This window comes from Myotis yumanensis, unplaced genomic scaffold (assembly GCF_028538775.1).
Source record: "Myotis yumanensis isolate MYYU_CA2020_CCGP unplaced genomic scaffold, mMyoYum1.0.hap1 SCAF_3, whole genome shotgun sequence".
Lineage (NCBI taxonomy): Eukaryota > Metazoa > Chordata > Mammalia > Chiroptera > Vespertilionidae > Myotis > Myotis yumanensis.
In genome coordinates this window covers 173,431,061-173,454,209 of record NW_027223754.1, presented here as the reverse complement: position 1 = coordinate 173,454,209, position 23,149 = coordinate 173,431,061, and the positions used below count along the sequence as shown (strand labels likewise).

General features: G+C 35.1%; 1 protein-coding gene across 14 annotated transcripts in view; it reads right to left on the bottom strand.

The window, feature by feature from the left end:
- KIF21A (kinesin family member 21A) overlaps positions 1-23,149 on the bottom strand; it is a 143,528-nt gene that overhangs the window by 27,498 nt on the left and 92,881 nt on the right. For 8 of the 14 annotated variants that reach the window (XM_070410445.1, XM_070410432.1, XM_070410433.1 and 5 more), the window contains exons 12-24: positions 18,260-18,298; positions 13,605-13,695; positions 13,073-13,190; positions 12,498-12,686; positions 11,881-12,080; positions 10,678-10,785; positions 7,119-7,187; positions 6,809-7,023; positions 6,505-6,658; positions 5,806-6,000; positions 5,305-5,406; positions 4,190-4,355; positions 3,686-3,706 (exon numbers count right to left, since the gene is read on the bottom strand). In XM_070410445.1, the coding sequence (XP_070266546.1) occupies positions 3,686-3,706; positions 4,190-4,355; positions 5,305-5,406; positions 5,806-6,000; positions 6,505-6,658; positions 6,809-7,023; positions 7,119-7,187; positions 10,678-10,785; positions 11,881-12,080; positions 12,498-12,686; positions 13,073-13,190; positions 13,605-13,695; positions 18,260-18,298 (1,667 nt within the window). The remainder of the gene's footprint in view (positions 1-3,685; positions 3,707-4,189; positions 4,356-5,304; positions 5,407-5,805; positions 6,001-6,504; positions 6,659-6,808; positions 7,024-7,118; positions 7,188-10,677; positions 10,786-11,880; positions 12,081-12,497; positions 12,687-13,072; positions 13,191-13,604; positions 13,696-18,259; positions 18,299-23,149) is intronic. The other 6 variants (XM_070410435.1, XM_070410436.1, XM_070410446.1 and 3 more) reach the window with 3 other exon arrangements.

Below are 23,149 nucleotides of genomic sequence, written 5' to 3'. Positions count from 1 at the left end.
TAAGTGCAAAGTTGCACAATCTCACTTCACTGGAAGTTAACTAGTGAAGTTATTTTGTAAGCTATTTTTTTTAAAGTTATCTAAAACAGCCCCAGCCCAGCCGACATGGCTCAGTGGTTGAGCATTGCCCTGAACCAGGGAGTCATAGTTCAATTCCCAGTCAGGGCACATGCCAGGGTTGCAGGCTCCATCCCCAGTGTGGGGTGTGCAGGAGGCAGCCAATAGATGATTCTTTCTCATCATTGATGTTTCTATCTCTCCATCTCCCTTCCTCTATGAAATCAATAAAAACGTATATTTTTTTAAAATAATAAAATAATAAAACAGCCCAGCTGGTGTTGCTTAGTGGTTGAGCATTGTCCCAGGCACCAGGAGGTCACCGGTTCAATTTCTGGTCAGGGAACATGCCTGGGTTGCAGGCTTGATCCCTCAGTGGGGGACATGCAGGAAGCAGCCAATCAATGTTTCTCTCTAATCAATGTTCAATCTCTCTCTCCCTCTCCCTTCCTCTCTCTAAAACCAATAAAAACTTTTTTTCAAAGTAGTGTACAGAAAAGAGTTTGCCTGGCAGCCCAGAGACTGCTATCCTTAGACAGACCTGCTTGCAAGGTCGAACTTGGGCATCTGGACACTTGGCTGGCAGAGGGGCCCCAGTCACCAAAGAACTAATGAGAGTGGCTCATTGTACCTAGAATTTGTACAAACAATCTGACTTCAGCCAAACCCCTGCTTTCCTCTGAGAGTCTGGGATCCAGGTATATATTAGAGCCAGTGATGGCGAACCTCCTGAGCTCGGCGTGTCAGCATTTTGAAAAACCCTAACTTAACTCTGGTGCCGTGTCACATATAGAAATTTTTTGATATCTGCAACCATAGTAAAACAAAGAATTATATTTTTGATATTTATTTTATATATTTAAATTCCATTTAACAAAGAAAAATCAACCAAAAAAATGAGTTCGTGTGTCACCTCGGACACGCGTGCCATAGGTTCGCCATCACTGTAACTAGACAGAGGGTATCTGTGTGAGCAGTCCCCAGGAAAAACCTCGGGTGCTGACTCTCTAATGGATTTCCCTGAGTAGAAACATCACAAAACGGTGCTGCACTTTCATTCCAGAGAGTAAAGGACATTCTGTGCAATATCTCGTGGGAGGGTGAAACGTAAGGAAGCCTGGACATGGACTCTGTTGTGTCTTCTTCCATTAGGACACAGCCGTGTATCCTTCCTAGTACAATACTGAGAGCCCCATGAATCTTCCGGCAAATATGCAAAGTTGGGATGCTAACGTAGGTCGTAGGTCGGGGAAAGAGAAGGGAAAACAAAGGTGTTCTTCAAAAACTACAAGCCTATGAGCATGAGGTGCTGGCCCTGGCTCTCGCTCTAGCCTTGTTCCCCCATGTACTTGTTGCTCTCGGGCACCGATCTGCTTAAACACCTTGTGCACACAATCTTGGGGCTAACGCTTATGCTTCGCTTAGTCATTGCCTAGATTCACTCTGTTTGGCCCCCCTTCCACCTTGTCTTTGGCCTGGCTAATTCTTTTTCTTCCACCTGGCTAACTCTTTTTCCTTCTTTATGTCTCAGCTCAAATGTCACCTCCTCTGGAAAGCCTTCATGGACTCCTCCGTTCCTGTTGGGTGGCCCCATTCTGTGCTCTCATAATCCCCATACTGTATATATGTCAATCACTGCCCTCACTATAATGTATCACAATCTGTTCATGGTCTGTCAACCTCAACACCAATACCACAAGGGCAAAATTTTGTGTCTTATACATCTTTGAATCCCAGCACTACACCCAATGCTTGAAATAACATTGGTGCTAATGTGGTTTTGTGTGGTTTTGTTTTTAGCGATGTATATATGACTGCCCAGCTCATGTGGATTTCACTTCCATTTTTTTCTTCTTCCATACTTTTCCTCCAAGCACCTCTAGGCTAGATTTATGGCCCCAATACCTGGGACAAATTTCTGCAATAAGACATAAGTCACATCACTCAAATGGGTTCCAACTCTCTGCTTCTGACCCTGCTTCCAGCTACAGATAATTGAAAGTAGTTTGAAAGTTGTGAAAAAGTAACACTGCTCATGAAATTAGCAACTTAACATTTTCTGCACAAAAAGGATATCAAAGAGGGCATTGCACTTTTCTTCCAAAGTAAAAGAGATCATGGACTTAAATGAGAATTTACTTATTGCTATAAGTTGAGCCCCTAAGAAAAAGAAGAACAAAAAAAAGGGAGAGGGTAGAAGGAGGAAAAGAAATGCGCTAACACATGGAATTGCAAATTTTCTGGTTATAATCCAGAAACTTGGTTAGGATATAACCAATCCTACTTTTTTTTTTTTTTTTTTTTTTTTACCTTTATTTGTTATAGCATGAGCAGTGTAAAAGTACTAGCAGCTGATATCAAAGAAATACTACTTTGAGATTAACACGAAGTATAAACATTACAAAAACCATATAGCTCATATGTATTTTATTTGTGTGACATTATTTTAAATAAATGCAGGCCTGGCTGGCATGGCTTAGTAGTTGAGCATCCACCTATGAACCAGGAGGTCATGGTTCGATTCCTAGTCAGGGTACATGCCCGGGTTTCGGGCTCAAGGCACCTGCTCAATGATTCTCTCTCATCGTTGATGTTTCTTTCTCTCTCTCTCTCTCTCTCTCTCTCTCTCTCTTCCTTCCTCTCTGACATAAATAAAAATATATTTTAAAGTAAATAAAAATGAAATAAATTCAGATTCATAGAGTATGTTTATTCTAGTGGCACAAAGAGGTAATTACATTTAATCTTTTGGTTACATTCCTTTCCTTAAAGTAAAAGCATTTGAAAAACTTGGACAACTGTATGATTAGAAAAAAGAAAGTTCAGACCAGGTTGAGAAATAATTTTGATTAAATAAAAATGGCTCCATAATAAGATTTAGAAAAATTGCAAGTAATAAAATTGCCCTGATACTCCTGGTTCTTCATGTGTATGATCACCAAGAGGAGTAGAAATAATACTGACAGGTGGGGGTAGTTCATGTGAATGCTGTAGTGGCAACAGAAAAAGGGTGAAAATCTCTGTACACAATAATCACTAAAGCCTTTTCTAATTTAAAAATGTTATGATCTTAAATATTGTCTCAATTTGTTCATATAAGATCCTTGGATAGTTTTATTCAATTTACAATATTAAAATATATGTGCTTAATTTTACAAAACATTAAGAATAGCTGAGAATCTAGCAAACATATACTAAAGATATACACCAAAGATATATACCAAAGAAAGTTATTTATGATGTTAAAACAACAGATGTAAGTTAATAGATATATTTAAAAATTAAAAAGAAATATGTACTCCTTTTTTTTTTTTTTTTTTGCCTTTTACAAGAAAGAGAAAAAAAGGGCTTACAAAACGGGAGCCAAAGTTGCAGTTCAGGTAATGAAAGAAAAAAGTTCACTAAAGCATATTTCTTTAAACATTTTAAGAATTTTAAAATCAAGCGTGTATGAGAAAGACAAAAGACTTAGTATGTTTGTGGTTGTGGATACATTTCAAAAAGGATCATGCAAAAAACAGTGGTTGCCAATAAACATTTTAAAAATAAGATGTACCACAATTAGTGCACATGAACAATTAGTAATTCATGCAGCTTGTAGGGTACACAGAAAGCTAAACATACTTACCTAGAGGTACGCTATCTAGATCTGTGTAAATAATAGCAAAAAGGAAACAAAAAGCAATACTCCAATCAAAACAGATCCAATGTTAAAAACTCCCACATAAAACAAGATTATGGTACCATTTATAAGATATGTAGAATAGATGCCATAACATTAATTTTTTAAAGGCAGTTAGATATGCAGAGTCAAGAAATGACAGTTGGCTATTATAAATAATTTAAATAACCAATTCAGAAACTTGGTTGGTCTTGTTTATCCATGAAAACTAACTCCTTAATAAGGTTAAGTAAGCTTTTTTACTAGTAAGTTGGTAATCATTTCTTGGGATGACAATAATGAATTACATCCCCCCAAATTTATACATGAAAATTAAAGAAGGAATAACTAATGCAAATGTAAGTAAATACAGCATCTATTCAGTCAAGCTATAGGGGAAAGAGTATAGTATAGCATACTCAAAGAGCAAAGCTCCCATGCAATTATTTAACTAAAATTTAGTTAGATTACCTTGTAAAGCATGGCCCAGTAAAGCATCCAGCTCAGGATTTAACTCTGCTTTCTCTTTCAACATGTGGAATAAGAGTTGGTTTTGTGTAGCACTGGTTATTTCCGTTTGCTTAAGCCGACCTTCAAGTACTTTAATTTGAGCCTCTTTCTGGGCGGCCTGAAGACCCTGTAACACCACCAAAAATATAAATAAAATTATGTTAGGTCATACAAAACAGAATCTACCAAACAAAGATCTGAATCAGATAGCAAGTGCATATGGATTTCGACATCAAATAGACCTTACCTTGATTCATCTCCGTGCCTCCACTTACTAACTTCGTGCCCTTGACCAGGGGACCTTATCTTCCTGATTCTCAGTTTTCTCACATGCAAAGTTATATGAATAATACCTACTTCCTAGCACTAGTGAAAATTAAGTAAGAGAACATAACATAAAGGGTCTAGGCACAACCGCAACATGAGGGGGAAAAATGAGTCAGAAATCATTATCACCTTCAGCATTTCTTACAGGTGATAGATTAATGCATTCCTATTCAAAGAGGATGGGAACGAAACTATATTTTTCCTTTCTAATTTTATGTTTTTGAGCTGTAAAGAATCAGTATGCAACCAAAGTTATGATACCAAATTTGTTTGCAACCCAAGAGATTTTCTTTTCATTCTTCCTTTGCTAAAGCAAAAGAGGAATTAATTATTCCCTAAGTTGTTTATCTGTTCTAATACACAAACACAATAGGTGGATTTGATCTAAATATTGCTGATGCTTCATCACTCTAAAAAAAAGGTAAAAGGGCCCTCGCTGATATAGCTCAGTGGATTGAGTGTTGTTCCATGGACCAAGAGGTCTCGGTTCAATTCCCAGGTTTTGGGCTTGATCCCCAGTGGGGGGCGTGCTGGAGGCAGCCGATCAATGTATCAATGTGTCTCTCTCACTGATGTTTCTGTCTCCTTCTCCCTTCCTCTCTGAAATCAATAAAAATATATTTAAAAATAAATAAATAAAAGGTAAAAAAAAATCTTCTTAGCTCAAAGGAAGGGGTCACTGGAGAAAGATATAAAAACTACAATGAATTCATCAAAACTTGGGTTTTCAATAACAGTGTTGATCTTACCTTATTGATGCCCATTGACAAGAAGTGACCTAGCAGGTACCGGGCTTCTGTAAGCGTGCAAGCATTAATGACTGCAGTGACGTCCAGGGTTTCTCCTTCTTCCTACATCAAACCAGCAGATGATGTAACATTACTTTGAGCTAACTGCATTTAAACAGAAGGCAAAAGCCTATTGCTCCATTAGGTTAACTAACTGGACTCCTCAGAATAGTGTAAACTATAATCCCCACACCAAAAATATACGGTCTAGTTGAAAAGATAAGGCACAAGGTAGATTAATAAATGATATATGTCTTTTACAAGTAATAAATAATACAAAATGAGCAGAGGTATCTGGAGAGCAGGCAGGGAGTGGTATACAAACAAAACCTAAGAAGCACATTAAATAAATAAATAAATAAATAAATAAATAAATAAATCCTTAACATAAAAATTAAAAATACTTTTAATAATAATAAAAAATTTTAGTGAGGCACTACCCATTTTTTTAAAATTACAAACCTTTGCTTCTTCCATCTGCATGATGTTTGCCTGACAATCAGAAATGCTGTCATTGATGTAATCTATATTCGCAGTTAATGACTCCATCTCCTCATTGATGTTGACCACATTTTTATCTCCCTCTCCACTCTCCTTGACTATCTTTTCCCTTCTTCTGGAAAGTTTCTCTCTTCTTTTTGTGAGTTCTTCCCGTTGCTATTGAGAAAACAGTTGGATTTTAAGAAATTATGCTCATCTAGGGCTTTATGCTAAGTGAAATAAGTGAGTCACAGGACAAGTACTGAAGGGTTCCACTTATGTGATGTATGTGAAAGATTCAAACTCATAGAAGCAGTAAGTACTAGTAGAATGGTGGTTGTCAGGGGCTGGGGAAGAGGGAAATGGGGAGTAGCTATTCAATGGGTATGAAGTTTCAGTTATACAAGATGAGTAAGTTCTAGAGATCTGCTGTACAACACTGTGCTTATAGTTAACAATACTATGCTATACATTTAAAAGTGTGTGAAGTACAGATCTCATGTTATCTTTTCTTACCACAATTTTTTTAAAAGGATGTTCATTTATTCATACACAATGCAATCAAAACTCACTAGGGGAAAAATTCTTAGTAAGTATTCAATTTACCCAGGGAACAAACTTGAAAAACTGAAAATTCACAGCCAGCTAAGGGAGAGCATATATACTTTCTATTTTCCACACCTTGAGGAGTCTATTCATGTCAGCCTCCATATTGGAAATTGTCATCTTTTGCATGATGATGTCCGTGACCCTACGTTCAAGAAGCTGCCACTTCATGCGTGCCGTCTTGGAAGTAAACACCCGGCCGGTCAACCCTTTTCTCTGATATATTTTTCTATAATCATATATAAACAGACAAACATAATTACTTATGTGCTTATTGGATTGTGCCCTAGCACATAATATGCTGTTTTTCATTTAAGTCCAACATTCAGTGATAATGCTGCACAGATTATGTTAGGAGGAACAGAAGAATCGTGTTGACCTTGTTCCGTTGGTTGCGGGCGTGGGTAAGGCCTGGACTCTTGCCACAGGAATTCTCATTTTCTGCTGAGCTCCTGCCCTGGACGCATCTGTTTCTACAGCAGCTACACTGGAACCTGTGTCCTGAACGGGGGTGTCAGATGAGCTCAGCTTCCGCGTGACTTTCCCAGCCACTTTATCTGACATGGGTCTTACTTGCCGACGAAGAGCTGTAACCTGAAATAGCAACAGAGACTGACTCATTGCCTTTGTCGATAGAAATACATCATTTATCTCAAAGCCAGAATGTTTCCTCCAAATGGCCAACTTGCCTCTTCAGTTTTTCGACGAAGAACCACTTCTTGGTTTCTTTTTTGGGCTTCCAGAAGTCTAAGTTGATGCTATAAAAGAACATTGAATAAGTTAAAATAGTAAACTGGGAAATACAATACTTCCTCATCCTACATTAATATATTCCCCATCCTGCTGGGAACTGTAAGAGTTCTTAGCAAAATCTGAGCTAACAACAACCTTGCCTCCATTATTGCATTTATAGGCATTTTATTCCAATAAACGCAAATGCATATTGATATGGCCATCTCTCTCCGAAAGGCTATCTCTGTGACATACTTGTAGTTAACAAACACTCAAATAGTGCTTACTATATACAAGTACTTTTCTAAATGCTTCACAAATATTCTCATTTCCTTTTTGTTAGACATTTTGTTTTGCTGGCTGAGGCACACACAAGAAGAAACACAGTTTAGACCAGTTTAAATAGAGGTACCTTACAATATATACAGTAATTCCAAACTCTATTTTAAATATGGGGAGAATATAAATTAATTGGATTAGCACCTTATAATAACTTTTTAAAATGTTGTTTAAAATAAATAGACAATGAAACATGTTATTATTGCCTATCAATTTGCTTCTAGATACTCTATACCAGTGGTCGGCAAACTCATTAGTCAACAGAGCCAAATATCAACAGTACAACGATTGAAATTTCTTTTGAGAGCCAAATTTTTTAAACTTAAACTATATAGGTAGGTAAATTGTTATTAACTTAATTAGGGTACTCCTAAAGCTTAGGAAGAGCCACACTCAAGGGGCCAAAGAGCTGCATGTGGCTCGCGAGCCGCAGTTTGCCGACCATGGCTCTATACAGTAAATACAATTAATTATGGATTACTTTAAGCCATTTCACAGGACTATAATTTAGGGAAGAATTTTGGATTAAAAAAACATAGATCTTAATTCTGGTTCTGTCATTTATTCAACTTTATGATCTTGGGCAAAGCTTAGGAATTAAACTTGATCAAAAACCTTCCTTCTAGGACTTAAATTTTGTGATATAAAAAATAACTCTTCATGTTTTGGATCCCAAATTTAAACAGGTCATTCATCTCATGCTAGGCATATTCCTATGCCATCAGATGAGAATTTTTAGAGAAAAGGATTCTATCTTACCCCAGGCATATTTTATTGCCTATAATAATGATTGACATAGAAGCAAAGTTAATAAATCTTTTTAAAATGAATAAATTACCAAAAGTTAAATTTTACATATAGTTTGAAACTTGTTATTACATTACAATTCTTCCTATTAAAAGTCAAATTCCAAGCTCATTCATATTTTTTGCATGGTGTACAAATGTATTTGATTCTCTAAGGTTCAGAGAGCAATATGACAAGAAAGAATTTAGAAAGGGGGTCAATATATACACAAAGCAACAATAAAAAAGGGAGAAGATGTCTGAGCATTAGTTTTGTATGTGATTAGCCAGCCTCACATCTTTATAATAGAACTAGAGGCCCAGTGCACAAATTCGTGCAGAGGTGGGGTCTGGCCAGGCTGCCCTGATGGGAACCCATCAGGCCGGGCCAGCAGGGGGGAGGAGCAGTGGGCGGTTGGCCGGCCAGCCCCGCCCCCGATCAGGGTGGGAGGCTGATCAGGGGTCAAGCTGGTTGGCTGCCACAGTGCGCATAATAGCCACCGGTCGTTCTGGTCGTTCAACCGTTCTAGTTGCTGGGCTTTCATATACATAGATAGTATATCATTTATGATCATATGTGTCAGATAATATTCCTAAGAGTTAATTGTTCAATACTGATCTCTCTATACCTAATATGAATTGGTAATAAAGAAATAAGTAGCAAATATTGTAAGGCAAGTGTTCCTGTCCAAAAGTTTTCATGAAAAACAAAATAAATAGTCAAAAAGTATAAATAACACAAAGGTCTGTCAGTTGAGGAAAGGGTAAACAAAATGTGCTCTATCCATACAGCCATGAAAAGAAATGAACTACTAATACATGCTTACCAGGAATGAACCTTGAAAGCATCATGCTAAATGAAAGCCAGAAACAAAAGGCTACCTATTGCATCATTCCATTTAGATGAAATGTCCTAAATAGACAAATCTATCAGGATAATAAAGTGGATCAGTGGTTATCAGGGGCCAGGGAGAGGGTAGAATGGAGAGTGACTGCTAATGGGTATAAGTTTCTTTTTGAAGTGAAAAAATGTTCTGGAATTAGATGGTAATGATTGTTGCACAATTTTGTGAATATATTTAAAACTTGAATTATACAGTTTAAAAGAGTGAATTTAACTCATTTTTTTTTAAAAGTACCAGATGGGGAAACAAAGAATAGGGAAAATATGAGCATGCCCTTCTACTAGATTTTAGTAATAAAATAATAGTATAAACAAGTTCTAAAATGCCCAGGAATTGAAAGTGACAAAGTATACTGATGATTAAAATCCATTGATATGTTAGAAAAAAAGAAATAAATGAAATTAAAAAAGCTATAATTATGGGAATCATCTGGCTAAAATATCTACTTTTCAACCTCATTACTCTGTCTTCTCTACCTCCTTAAATTTCCTTTTATCTCCCAAAGTAGATTTCTATTTTCTGAAATATGCTGTGTGCTCAGTTTTCTCCAGGAAAGATTTAGAAAATGTTGAGAGAGAGAAAAGGGACCAAAGGCTGAAACAAACCAACAATAGGGAAAAGAAGGTGATAACCTCTTGTTTTAAGGAAAAAAATTCATAAATGAAATAACTATATTGCCAAAAAATTTTGAAAGAAGAAAAACCCAATCAACTATAACTTATAACCCTAATACAACTACAGTTAGCATGTTGGGATATATCCTTCAAAATTTTCCTTGATTTGAATCAGGCACGCATATATGAAATGTTATTTTACACTTAATCATAGTAATTTTCATTTTACTATGTGGTTTCCAAACCCTAATTATTAATGGATGAATAATAACCTATTAAATTAGATGAGCTATAATTTATTTATATATTCCTCCTACTGTCAGCATTTTGGTTGTTTTTAGCTTTTTCACTATTATAAATATCCTTAAAGTGAAGATGTTAACATACAGCAATTTTTTTATTTTAGAATATTTTCTTAGTCTTTGTACATGGAAGTAAAATTCTTGAGTTGAAGAATATGAACATTTTTGTATATCTTAATAAAGCCTTTTCTGGTAAAACCTGGTTGTTATTCCAAGAACTTTTCTAAGAATCTGTAGTGATGAAACTATCTTTAGAACCATCCTAAAATTGCTCTCTTATATAATAGTTCCCTGATCTCCCTAGAGATCACCAGCTGTTCTTTGATATTTTCTTCCATCTCATCATGTAGGAAATAAGCCTTCAATAAAATTTATGATAATATTATAGTATTTTTCATAAACTTTAATATTAAACAACTATAATCCACATACTATATAATAAACATCAAATATAAGTAGTATTTACTGTCCTTAGCCTGTCTTTAATAGTTATAATTATGAAAAACTTTTTTTCCATTTATTAAACAATTTTGTCCCATGCACAACGTTCGTACATAAGGAAGTCACTCACATCTCTTTTACGTTGATCTTTTTTCAATTGAGCAATCTCTCTGTTTCTTCTAGACTCTGTCAATCTGGCTTTTTCTTGTTCCTCTTTCATTTGTTTCATTAGGCGAACCTAAAAAACAAAAAGGTAGATATATCTATTGGAATTACCCTATCACAACATTCACTAAATAAACCACATGTGTGGAATAAATTACTGAGAATTCAGAAATTTAACATGGAAATGTGGAGTTCTGCTGCATTTCAAATGGTCAATTCTTACTTTAGTGAAATACATTTCTATTTCTAATACATTGGTAATATGTTTATATCAAACTGCTTAGTGCTCTATGCTTTTTATACTCAGTGTTCAGTTTCTATATGAATGAATTTTTGGTACTAGGAGCTGTGTCACCTTGAGCCATTTACTTAACCTCTTTAGGTTTTGGTTTTCTCACATACAAAATGGAGATAATAGTTCTGTGGCACTGAACCGTTAAGACAATTCCATGAGTTAATATCTGTGCAGTGTTTATAACAGTGTCTGCCATATAAAAAGAACCCAATAATTTTAGCTACTGTTGTTGTCATCAGCAAATACACAAAATAATAACCTACTTCCTAAATCATTTCCACATTTGCTATTTTAAGGAAACAACATTAATTGTTATGCCAAATGTTAATAACTGATCCCACAATTAAAACAGGTAACAGATTATGATTCAAATATTCTCTTCAGTCAGGGAAGACAATTTGTACTTTTCTATGCATGGGAATGACACACATCAAATTCAAGATAGTTGTTACCTCTCAGGGAAAGAATATGATCAGGAACTTAATATAGAGAAAGCTTTGTGTAAATATCTAATGTTTAATATCTTAAACTAGGATAGTGGATATAGTGTTCATTGTGTTATTATCTATGCTGTTTTGAATGTTTGAAATATTTTATATTTTATATTCTTGTTAACCTTGTGTAAGGGTTTTAAGATGAGAAATATCCATCAAGGTCTCAGAAGCCTTGTTACCACATGCTTTTCAGCGACTCTGCAGAAAGGCTTTCATAATGGATGACAACAGGAAACAACTTCTAATTGCCCAAAGAAGTGCATCATTTGGAAGACATAGTTAACTTTTATTGAATATGGAAAGAGCCACAATCATATTTCTGTCTCAAATGACACAAGCATCTTCAACATCAGACTTTAATGGAAAATATAATCAATACCTTTGTTTTTTTCATTTCCATCACATCCTGCTGCAATTTCTTCAATTGCTTTTCATATTGAGACTGGTTTTTAAGCAACCTTGCATGCTCTTTCTGGGCTGTCTGAAGTCTCTGCAATTCTTTATTCATGGCTTGGAGTTTCTTTTCATATTCAGATCTAACTTTTTTGGCCTTTTCTTCCGAGTAAGATTCCACTGAGCCTAAATGATCAAAGGATATCTGAATCTGTGAGTCACAGATTTTTATTCCACAGATTTACAACTCATGACCTTAGAAAAGAACATCCTCCCAAACTCAACCAGGGTGTCTTTGAATCACTTTCTCTTTTATTATCTACTCTTAACTTGTTTAACATTTATTGAAGTCTTTTTAATTTAGAAATGTTTCCAGAATAAATCAAAGACATTAAACAATTAACCACAACATCAGACAAAATAATTAAGTAGCCTAGACAAGTACCAAAGGGAAATAAACAAAATAAAAAATATTTAACTTATGGGAAACATGGATATTTTATGTGGCTTCTAATATAATTTTCTTTTCTAAAGGAAGAGATGATAAAAATCCATTTTGATGACTTAGTTTGAACTTTAATTTGAATTAGATTTAATTCTTACCTAAGTTTTGAAGCACCTGGTCTCTTTCAAGCTGAGTGTCCCGAATTTTATGTTGTAACATCATTAGCTTCTCTTCATATTGCTTTTTCAGTGTCTGCAATCTTTTCTGGCTATTTTCTAGTTCATCAATCAGCTTTTGCTTGATTGCAATTTCACAAGTAATGTTTGCTAAGTCTGCTTGATAATTGGCTATTTATAAAAGAAGAAAATAAAAATGCTGGGATAGACCAATGTATCATAATTCTATCTTTCAAGCAAGAGTGTGAAAAACCATGATACCCAGGTATCCACTTAGCAGTTATAAAAAACAGGTTCGAGATAAAACTAAAACAGGTGAACAAGATAAAAAGTGTTCACATTGATCAGGGACAACAGATATATTTGTACTAAATAAGAATGGAAATCGCACAATGACTAAACCCAATAAGGGAAGAAGCATGAGCCATAAAGGGCATACATAGGTCAACAGTCATAAAAGCTGTTTCATCAAGAATGAAGTTGAGAAAATTAACTTTTTGTCATGTTTTAATCAAGTTCCCAAATGAATTTTTGTCCTTGTACCAAGAGGCAAGTACCTTTTTCATCTGACTCAGAATCTGATTCATCAGAGCTTTCACCCCCTTCGATGTCATCCTCTTCCTCCTCCTCCTCCTCTTCCTCATCCTCATGATCACTCACTTCTTGATTTTCTTCCTAAAATGTGGTTTGTGACCACAATATGGCAAAGCAAACTGATTACCTCATTAAGAGAGACTACTGGAGTATAAAGCGCAAAAGTATAAAAATTTCACTTTTCATCAGTTCAAAAATCATTGCACGATTTTAAGGTTATTTACATAACGACTTTGTGTTAAATCAAAGAGTACTTCATTATTCATGGTATTCTATCTCCCCACACACAATGTTTTCACAAGGCACAAAAGTGAGAGTTACCAATATTTACAGTTCATGTATCTAAAAAAAGGAGGTTCTAAAAAAAAACAAGCAGTTTAAAATGGATGCACGGTGATCACCTCTCTTTTCCACACGTAAGTCAGTATAGTTATTGCAGCCAAGGACAACCTAATCCAGGGACTAACATTTACAAGTTCATTTTTCCAAACTTACCATGTCTAATTCATTGTTTTCTCTTTCTGAAATACCCTTTTCTTCTTTTTTCTCTTGGTCGGTGTCTGCATTATCCTCTTTACCAGCCACACTTTTGGAAAAAGGAACAAAAGGGTATGGTATTAAAGTAGAGAGAAAAATGGTTCACTTTTTTCTTTCAGATTTTTAAAAATCATCAATTATTTGGGAAAACATACTAAAAGAATTGATCATTTTACTGACCAAAGTTATCATGTCTGATGTTTCAGAGGAAAATAGAAATTGCCATTCAACCCATAGTACAGTGATTAATATTAATGAAGGAGAAACTTATTTTCCCTAAACACTGAGGAACAGATCATACCCTGGGAGCACAAGAATGGATGAAACAGCTAAGAACCAGTCACAGGAACAGCCACTTAAATAGAAGGAAGCCAATTTAAATTAAAAGGAAATAAAAATAAATATTTTTGTTCTCTCACCTTAACATATACAACTTTCCTCATCTCAATATAAAGATACAAAAAATGCATTTATATCTAATACATTTAAAAATAAATTTGAAGATCCAGAATAAATCTGCCCACAGTAAATTTGTCTACACTGGCTGCACCCATCAGCGTTCAGGTATCCTCCCGTAACACAGCACGTAATGCTTTTTTTTCCAAGGCCATACCTACAGCACAGGTCTGTGTCTGATAATCTCCCAGATTATCACAGCAAAATTGTCTGAAGGCCAGCCTGACCTCTGAGTGAACATAAAGTTTCAGGGTCTGCCACAAGATGCGCCATACAAATAGAAGCCTTCTCTTCAGTCATTGAGTACTAACTACACACTTAACTACACACTCCTGTCAGTTAATGGTTATAACTAAACTAGGTCAGCCCCGGTAGCCCTGAGAAAAAGAGAGACTCTATAGTGGGCAAAGTTTTTGCACACTTAAATCACTTCACCCTTTTAGGGTTTTAGCAATCAAAATCAATTATGCACAGATATTACACTTCTGCACACTAGACTTGATTACTTAATCAAGCTAAGTAATATTAAGAAAGTGAACTTTATGTGAATCTACATGTGAAAAATTTCCTCTTGTACAACAATAACATTTTCCAAATATTAAGAATAAAAAGAATACTCGAATAAGGCAATATTCTCCAAATAAAATATCCCCTAGCATGAGCTTTAAAACTCTATCAGAATAACTTTGTAACAGCTAGCATTTCTTTCAGATATTCTGTTATAGTAAATAGTTGCCCTAATACATGGATTTATTTTCAGAGCCTACACTAAAAATTTAATCTTATTTAGGTTTTGTTATTATCATTAAACTCTAATTTTTAACTCTAAGTCCCAATTCTCACTGATATTTTTGTACTCAGACAAGAGAAATTATAAATACTTTTCCTTTGTATGCATTTTTCAGAGTTCTTAATTTATGTTTATTTATGGATTATCTCTTTAATTTCTCTCTTCTCCACTAGACTGTAAGCCTTGTGAGGACAGGGATCATGTCTGTTTGGCTCAGTATTATGTTCCCAGTACCTAGAGTATATACATAATAAATGTGCGGTGTTAAATACATTAATCCTACGACTGTGCATGAACACCTCCATTTTGCACCTCTGCCTAAGGGTCACGCACACTATGCTAGAGTGCAACTGCAAAATGCATAGACATGCATGGAAGACAGATGTCTAGAATGAGAAGAAACGAGCAGTAGCCATGTCAATAAAACAATCTTAACTGGAAAGGAACCAAGTAAATTATAACAGGGTTCCATGAATGTTGTTAAATCCATTTTGTGAGAGGGAAAGGGAAATATACTGAACGCCTGTCTTGCATCACTTCTACTATATACACTGAGTGGCCAGATTATTATGACCGGCCAGATTATTATGACCACCCCATCAGTACTGCGTTGGGCCACCTTTTGCCTTCAATATGCAGAGATTCTTCTTGGCATTGACTCCACAAGATGTTGAAAGGTGATGCGAGGAATCTGACATTATGCCTGATGAATAGCACTGTCCTGTGAGATTTGATGGTTGTGGAACCAGCTGCCTGATGGCTCTTTTAACTTCGTCCCACAAATGCTCAATTGGATTGAGATCTGGTGATTGTGGGGGCCACCTAAGCAAGGTAAAGTCTCCCTCATGTTCTTGAAACCACTCCTGCACAATACAAGCACCATGGCATGGCGCATTGTCTTGTTGGAAGAAGCCATCTCCATTGGGATACGCCATCAACATGATAGGATGAAATTGATCAGCAATGATACTTAGGTATGTTGTGCTATTCAGACATTTATAATGATCTGGCCCTCTAGCAACTTCAGCGCAAAATTATAGCTAATTTGCCTGCAAATGTCAGGTGGTCATAATAATCTGGCCACTCAGTGTATAGTAGGACCACCATGCAGTTCAAGCTGAAAATCTGGAAAAAAAACTCATCCAGTCATTCCATTCAAAGGTCAGTACCATAACACTGCTGTGTTATACTTGAGAGATAGGACTAAAGTTAAGGGCTAGAAAAGGAGAATGTGTTAGGAAAGATATTTCCCATCAGCATTCCCCTTTCTCACCTATGCAGTCTCCTTTCCTCACCTACAACGGTTGCAGCCTATGTTGTTATTGTTATTGTTGGTTCCTTCATTACTTCAAATTCTAACCCAAATTCTCTTTTCCTCATGTATAGCCATAAAACCACTTTATTCCAAACTCTTGACCTAACACACCCTCCCCCTTCCTTCAGTATCCAGTTTAACAAATGTTACTTTTACTTAATATAAAGTTAACTCATACTATTCACTGTTTGTGCCAATTCTGATGCAGAAAAATCCGTTGTAATTTTACATTATTAATTTACCCTTATAAATCGCTTAAGGCTTACACTTTTAAAATACAAGTTGATGCTTTATAATTATTGTACTTCAAATATTCCAGTTTTCCTCAATAAACTGGGCAAATTATATGTAAAATAACTATCTCAACAGCAACGAAAGATTTTTTAAGTTCGCATTTTACATAGAATCAGAATCTCGGAGCTACTAATAGAAGGAACACAAGAGCTCATGTGGTTGAATCCCTTTAACATTTGACAACCAGTGTCAACATTTTTATTGACAACCAAAGAAGCAATTGTGGCCTGGGTAAACTAGTCCACTCAAGGGGACCAGAACCAGGTGCTGAGTCTCTCAGGCCAGTATTCTAGATCCTGCACTCGAGGTTCGGTCCACAATCGGGGAAGCATCAGCATCATCCAGGAGCTTTTAGAAATACAGAATCTCAGCTCCACCTCAGTCCTACAGAACCAGAACCTTCATTTCATCACACTCCCCAGGTGATCTGCATGCATGTGCATGTTCGAGAAGCTCTGTCCTAGAACATCAAAGTACTCTGCTTTTGCTCTCCTCTTTGGATGATATAAAAGTTGGAAGCAAACACTCCACTAAGTACATTTAAAGGGCTTAAATATTTTCAGGTGGGAAAATGCTTCCACGCACTACTTGAACTATGCATCTTATTTTCAAAAATAGAAGAAATCTGACATTTTTAAGCCCTTAGTTTAATTCCAATGATAAACATAGTGTCCTAGATATATACTAATCAGGTGAGTTCTAGTGTGACTCATTTTAGAATACTTTAAATAAGTTACAGAATTACAGACTAGAATTACAGAAATGGTAGAATACTATATAATGTGTAGGATATAATGGTGAAACGTAAATTACCAAATAATTTCAAGGAATTATAATTTTTAAGCTCTCATGTTTAAAGTAAGATATTCGTTCGCCTCATTATTGCATAGCAAATGTTCTCAAAAGGCTTATTTTAAGAGATGACATTTTAGAGTGGTGCTTCTAAAATACGTAAATATTATTAAAACCAGTTTATTTTCTTAATCATTTTGACTGTATAGTCTGAAGATTTGTTTAGAAAAATCTATGAAGAGAAATTCTTCTAAGAAGTAAAAAACGACTTGACCTTGGTTTAAATAACCATAATTCTGAATGAGCTAAAATGCAAGTGTTTATTACATAGAGAAATGCACTTCTAAATGTTGCTCAAATTCCAAATGGAAAAAACACACAGAGATTTCTTGTCTTTGATGCTCACTTCAAATACATTTTTGAACATTTTAAAACATGTTTTCTTAATTCAACCTTAAAAATGTTTTGTAAATCTTATCTGTTGTAAGGCCACCGTTTCCTTTTGCTTTGTTGACATTTTAATATATTTTCAACAAAGATTATACCAAATAAGGAAGAGATCCCACCCATGACTTAGCATGGGCTGCAACAAAATGACAATTCGCACCCAAATAATAATTCCCAGTCTGCTCACAAGTTTCTGAAAAGATACATTCTGAAAGCCAAATGAGATTTGAGGATCATTTCTTAACCTAAAAAAGTAAGTCTCCTTCATAATTATGATAGTTTATTCTGAAATCACATGAAGTTGCCTGAATTTTAATTAATGTAAATATTTAAAAAGTATTTTCAAAAATATATGTGGTATTTTTAACTTTACAAAATCAACATCATTTTTAGAAGCACCAAGCTAATCTAGTCTGAAACAATTTATAATTCTATAACACATTTCCTTTTGAACAGCAACTAAGAATTTAAATGACATTTTAATTTAAAAAAAAAAAAAAACCTGGGAAATATTCCAACCTTCTTTCTTCTCGATTGCTTTCCTCAAGTTTCTGTAGCCTTCAAAATCACGAGGCATAGTATTGGAAGGCCAAGCCAATGAAGGACAAACCAGACAGTAAAAAGCGAGAGTGATAAGGAGGTAAAAATGAAACATGAGCTTGAAGACTTTAAAATAAATTTTAAAAGATATCATCAAAGGACAATACACAGTAAAAAGGCAATACATTTTGTAAGAATAAAAAGTAAGTAGAAAAACAAGCAGCATTTTATCTAAGAAGAATATATAGACTATCAGTTGAAATTATTTAGCAATAAAATGTAAAGTCTCAATTTATATAAATAGTAGGAGTGTTTCGATGCCATTGCTCTTTTAAATCTGAAATGAATTCATTTTCTCAGTTTCCCACAAAGGCCTACTTTCAATGATATCCTCTGCCTTTTAAATCTTTACAGAAGAACTTTTTATGGCATCATTAAAAAACTTCAAAAAGTAATGCCTTTATACCATATTATGAAATTACCATTAATACTACACACTAGAATACTACTTTTAAAACTTGTTTTCTATTTTAATATACTACATGTGAACATCACTACATCCAAAAAAATTCTATTTCAAAATTATACGTGAAATGGTATTATGGTCAAATGAATATGATTGTTATGATATTAGTGAAAAATTTTAATTTTGTTAATTAAAATTAAATCTCATAATCTCACTGTACTAATTATTAAAAACTAACTACAAAAGGATGCCTAATGCAAAGGTGGCAATAAAATGGGAAATGTAGTACTTTCCATTAGTAAGATTATATTTTAATAAGAAAACTATAAAAAAACTATAAGTATGTACTTAAAGGCTTTGAAATAAATGTAAAGAATATTGAATATGCAGAATTGGGCATCTTTACTCAATGGAATGTACTGAATACCAGTATTTGTCATGTAGACAAAAGGATAGATGTACTAGGCTCTGCAGAAGCATATAGCAACTTTGATACATCCCCCTTCTGCCCAGAATTCCAAAAGTATCTTCCAGAGTCATCAATATTTTACAATAAGGAGACTGAGTCTTAGATATGAATTATCAAGCCAGTTCTCATTTTAATTTTGTAACATACGTGGTGCTTACATGTGATTTTTGATTTTGGCCTGTGATTGTTTTTCTTATATACTTATATTACTGCTATTACAAGAATAGACTAGCAATCTTTCTGAGAAAAATACATCAACAGAGTGATAGTCACCAGGGTTCAAAGGTCCAGTATAATGGCTAAAATAGAAAAGGAAAGCCATTGCCTAAGAAATCTGTGTTTCTAGAATTTCAACCTGACACCACGAAATACAAATATAATACAGTCTGATGAGTAAATGAAGTTTTTGGTTCTTTTACAGTGCAAGTCATTTAAAGCTAGATATCCAAAAACATGGGGATAAATGTGTGAATCATAGACTTTCTTTATCCATATACATAAAAAACGCAAAAATACTTCATTTCTAATCTAGGCTTATACTGATGATAATGGTGATAGGTATGTTGTGCTATCAACAGACCATACATAATAAAAAAAGATAGGGTTCATTGGCAAACAGACCAAATTTTCTACTTTCAATACGAAGAATTTTTGTTTGCCTTACACAAGAGAGTTATATTTAAAATCTACGGATGAAATGAGCTAAGAAGGAGTTAAACTTTAGATGCCTTCCCAATTGCCTTTTTAGAAAAGCTTTGCAATCAACAGTTCAAAAAGGCAATGGAGGGTCAGAGAATAAACTAGTAATCTGACACTTCTCCATAACTTAAAGGAATTTCAATTTTATTTTATTTAGTTCCATTACAATATTTCTATATGAGGGGGCGGTGGGGCAGGCAGAGAGGCAGGTACAAATCTTGTTAACCATTCTAAAATGTCTATGTAACTGAAAAGCAGGCAATATAGTCTATTCAATTATTCTTCCTTCTTTTCTTTTCTTTTTTTTTTTTTTAGAGTATGTTTTTATTGATTTTAGAGAGGAAGGGAGAGGGAGAGAGATAGAAACATCAATGATGAGAGAGAATCATTAATTGGCTGCCTCCTGTACAACCTCTACTGGGGATCGAGCCCGCAACCCGGACATGTGTCCTTGACTGGAATCGAACCCAGGACCCTTTTGTCCACAGGCCAACACTCTATCCACTGAGCCAAACCGACTAGGGCTCCCTTATTTTCTTATATGCCCTTATTTTCTTACTATCTTCACCTATTCTACAGATCAACACAAAGGTAGAAGAGCAATCCTTAAAACGCCACATATCAACTATTGGTTGTAGCTTTGACAAAGACTCTGATGCCGAAGAGGGTGAAACTTGCGTGTAAAACAGGACGTAGGACGTCTACCTTGAACACAAATGCCGCTCACCTAAAAAATGGCCCAGTTGCTGCTCTTCCTACCAACACTTACAATGTCAGAGGCCCCGTAGCCACTGAAACCAAAAACTAACGGCACAAAACAAAGTAAATTAAAAGACGTGGAGCTTCTAAAGAAAGCGTGGATTCAGTGGGGAGGGAAGAAAGCAGCTATGAGAACCCAAAGGTTGGGCCCCAGGCAGGTTGGGAACTCTTAGCCAAAAGGTGGTAATAAAACAATTCTCTCCTACATGACTGGATTTTTTTTTTTTCTTGATGGGGTTGCTGCTCCAAATTCTAGTGTTTGGATTAACGTTTCCTCTTGCAAAATTACAGACATCCCTAGGAAAGAAACTTACTGGCTATAAATCATTTCCACTGGCATGAATTCCTTTTGTCAGATGGCTTCGCTCCCAAGTATGAATTTAAAGAAATGAGAAGAAAGCAGATGGTTTTTAAATTGGGAGTCGTTTGGAGACTTACATGAGTGGGGCAGTAGGAGGACACAGAAAGTCAGTAGATGGGAATAAGAAAAAACAACTAAGGCAGAAATCCACATTCCGCCGCCCCCCCCCCCGGCCCCCCAGCCAAAGGTTGGCTACACCCATGAAGGTGAAAGTTTCTTTTCCCTCTTGTCTTTTCCTATTCCCTCTGACTTGCTTTTGCCACACTATAGAATGGGTAAAATCATTTTGTGTGAGTTGGGAAACCTGGACACTATGTATTTATAACACTTTCTGGAGAAAAATTAGTCCAGTTCCAAACAATTTTTAATTGAATTTACTGTATATGTAAGATTGAGGCAAACCCAAATTTTGTAATGTCTCTCTGATAAGTAAAATAGACCTGAGGCACGTAACACAACTCGACCAAAATCAACATATCCAATCAACGCCTCCATCAAGTTCCTACGGAAGACTGTCACTCACTCCAGTAAACCTGGTGTCCTTCTCAACATTTCTGGAAATCTTTGTTTATTGCTTGTTTTAACCTGTAGCAAACCCTTTGGCTAAAATGAGATCTTAACTGCATTTTAAAAATAGGAAGATTACATGCAGCTAAAAGTTATTGATGGTGAACAAAATCTTTATCAAACCTAGTAAAATAGTACTGGTTTTCATTTTTTAATCCACAACAACGTTTGAATCGTGTGGTAAAAAAAAAAAAAATTCTATTAAATTTAACAAAGTTATATTTGTGGTAAAGGGAATCCATAAACTGGTTCCAAAGGCTTTTACAGTGATACAGTCTGTGGTACACAAGAAAAATTTTTCTGGGTTCACACTACATTATATAGGTTTCTGTTTTACAAAGACACACTAACATGTGTGGGAAAATGCTTTATAAAGCATTTTGAAAAACACTTAGAGGAGTTATTAATTTTAGTAAGTATTAATTTGTTGTTCTAATTCTAAGCTATCTTCCACTTTTTTCACAGATTAAAATAATATCTTTCAATTTATCTGGCTTATTTTCCTCCTCAAAAATTTTTTAAATATCATACTACTTTTGTTAGGAAATAACTTTTTTCCCCCCACTTGTATTTTTATGTTTAAATCCAGTTGTTTGGTGAGTTCTTCCTAGTATTAAATCTGCTATTATTTTTACCTTAATAATTATGATATCTAAAAGAATCACTGAAGTTATTAAATAATTTTTATCTTGAAGTAGTTATGAGTTCCATAGTAAAGCAACAGAGACAAATCTTAATAATAAAATGTTTTTCCTTTAATATTATTTACCAGTCAAAATGCTTACAACTCTGCATTGTCACAAAAAATAACCTGCATCAGAGGTACTGATTTGGGATTATCTATTATCACTGCAAGAATGTCAAAAAAGCCCATGTTTCTATTGGGATCCCTGTCTCTTTTCATTTATTTATATCCAACAGGTGATACAGTAACATTTCTAAATTTAACTCAAAAGAACAGAAGAGAACATTGAGAAATGTTCCCTTGGATGTACTTATTATTCATGAACACAAACCACCTAATCTTTTAAAAATAAGTCATAACCTTTGACATTGTGACCAACAACAGAATTAGATTTTATAAGTAAATTGTAAGGCATGTGCATAAGTCTCATTTTGTTGGGTCACAGTGTTTTTGATAATTCTATGATCATTATTAATTGCTCTGCATAAGAGGGAGTCATTATATATATATATATATTTTTTTTTTTTTTTTATTTCAGAGAGGAAGAGAGAGGGAGAGATAGAAACAGCAATGATGAGAGAGATCATTGGTTGGCTGCCTCCTGAACACCCGCTACTGGGTTACGAGCCACAGTCAGGGCATGTGCCCTTCACTGGAATTGAACCTGGGACCCTTCAGTCCGCAGGCTGATGATCTAGCCACTGAGCCACACCAGCTAGGGCATTATTATATATTTCTTAATGCTGCCATAATCAGCCTCCATGAAAAACACCTGCTAAGACATCAGTATCTTAAGAATGCAACTTCAATTGCAATGCCTTCTAACTACCGATGTGTAACTCCTTGCTTTAATTATTTTAGTA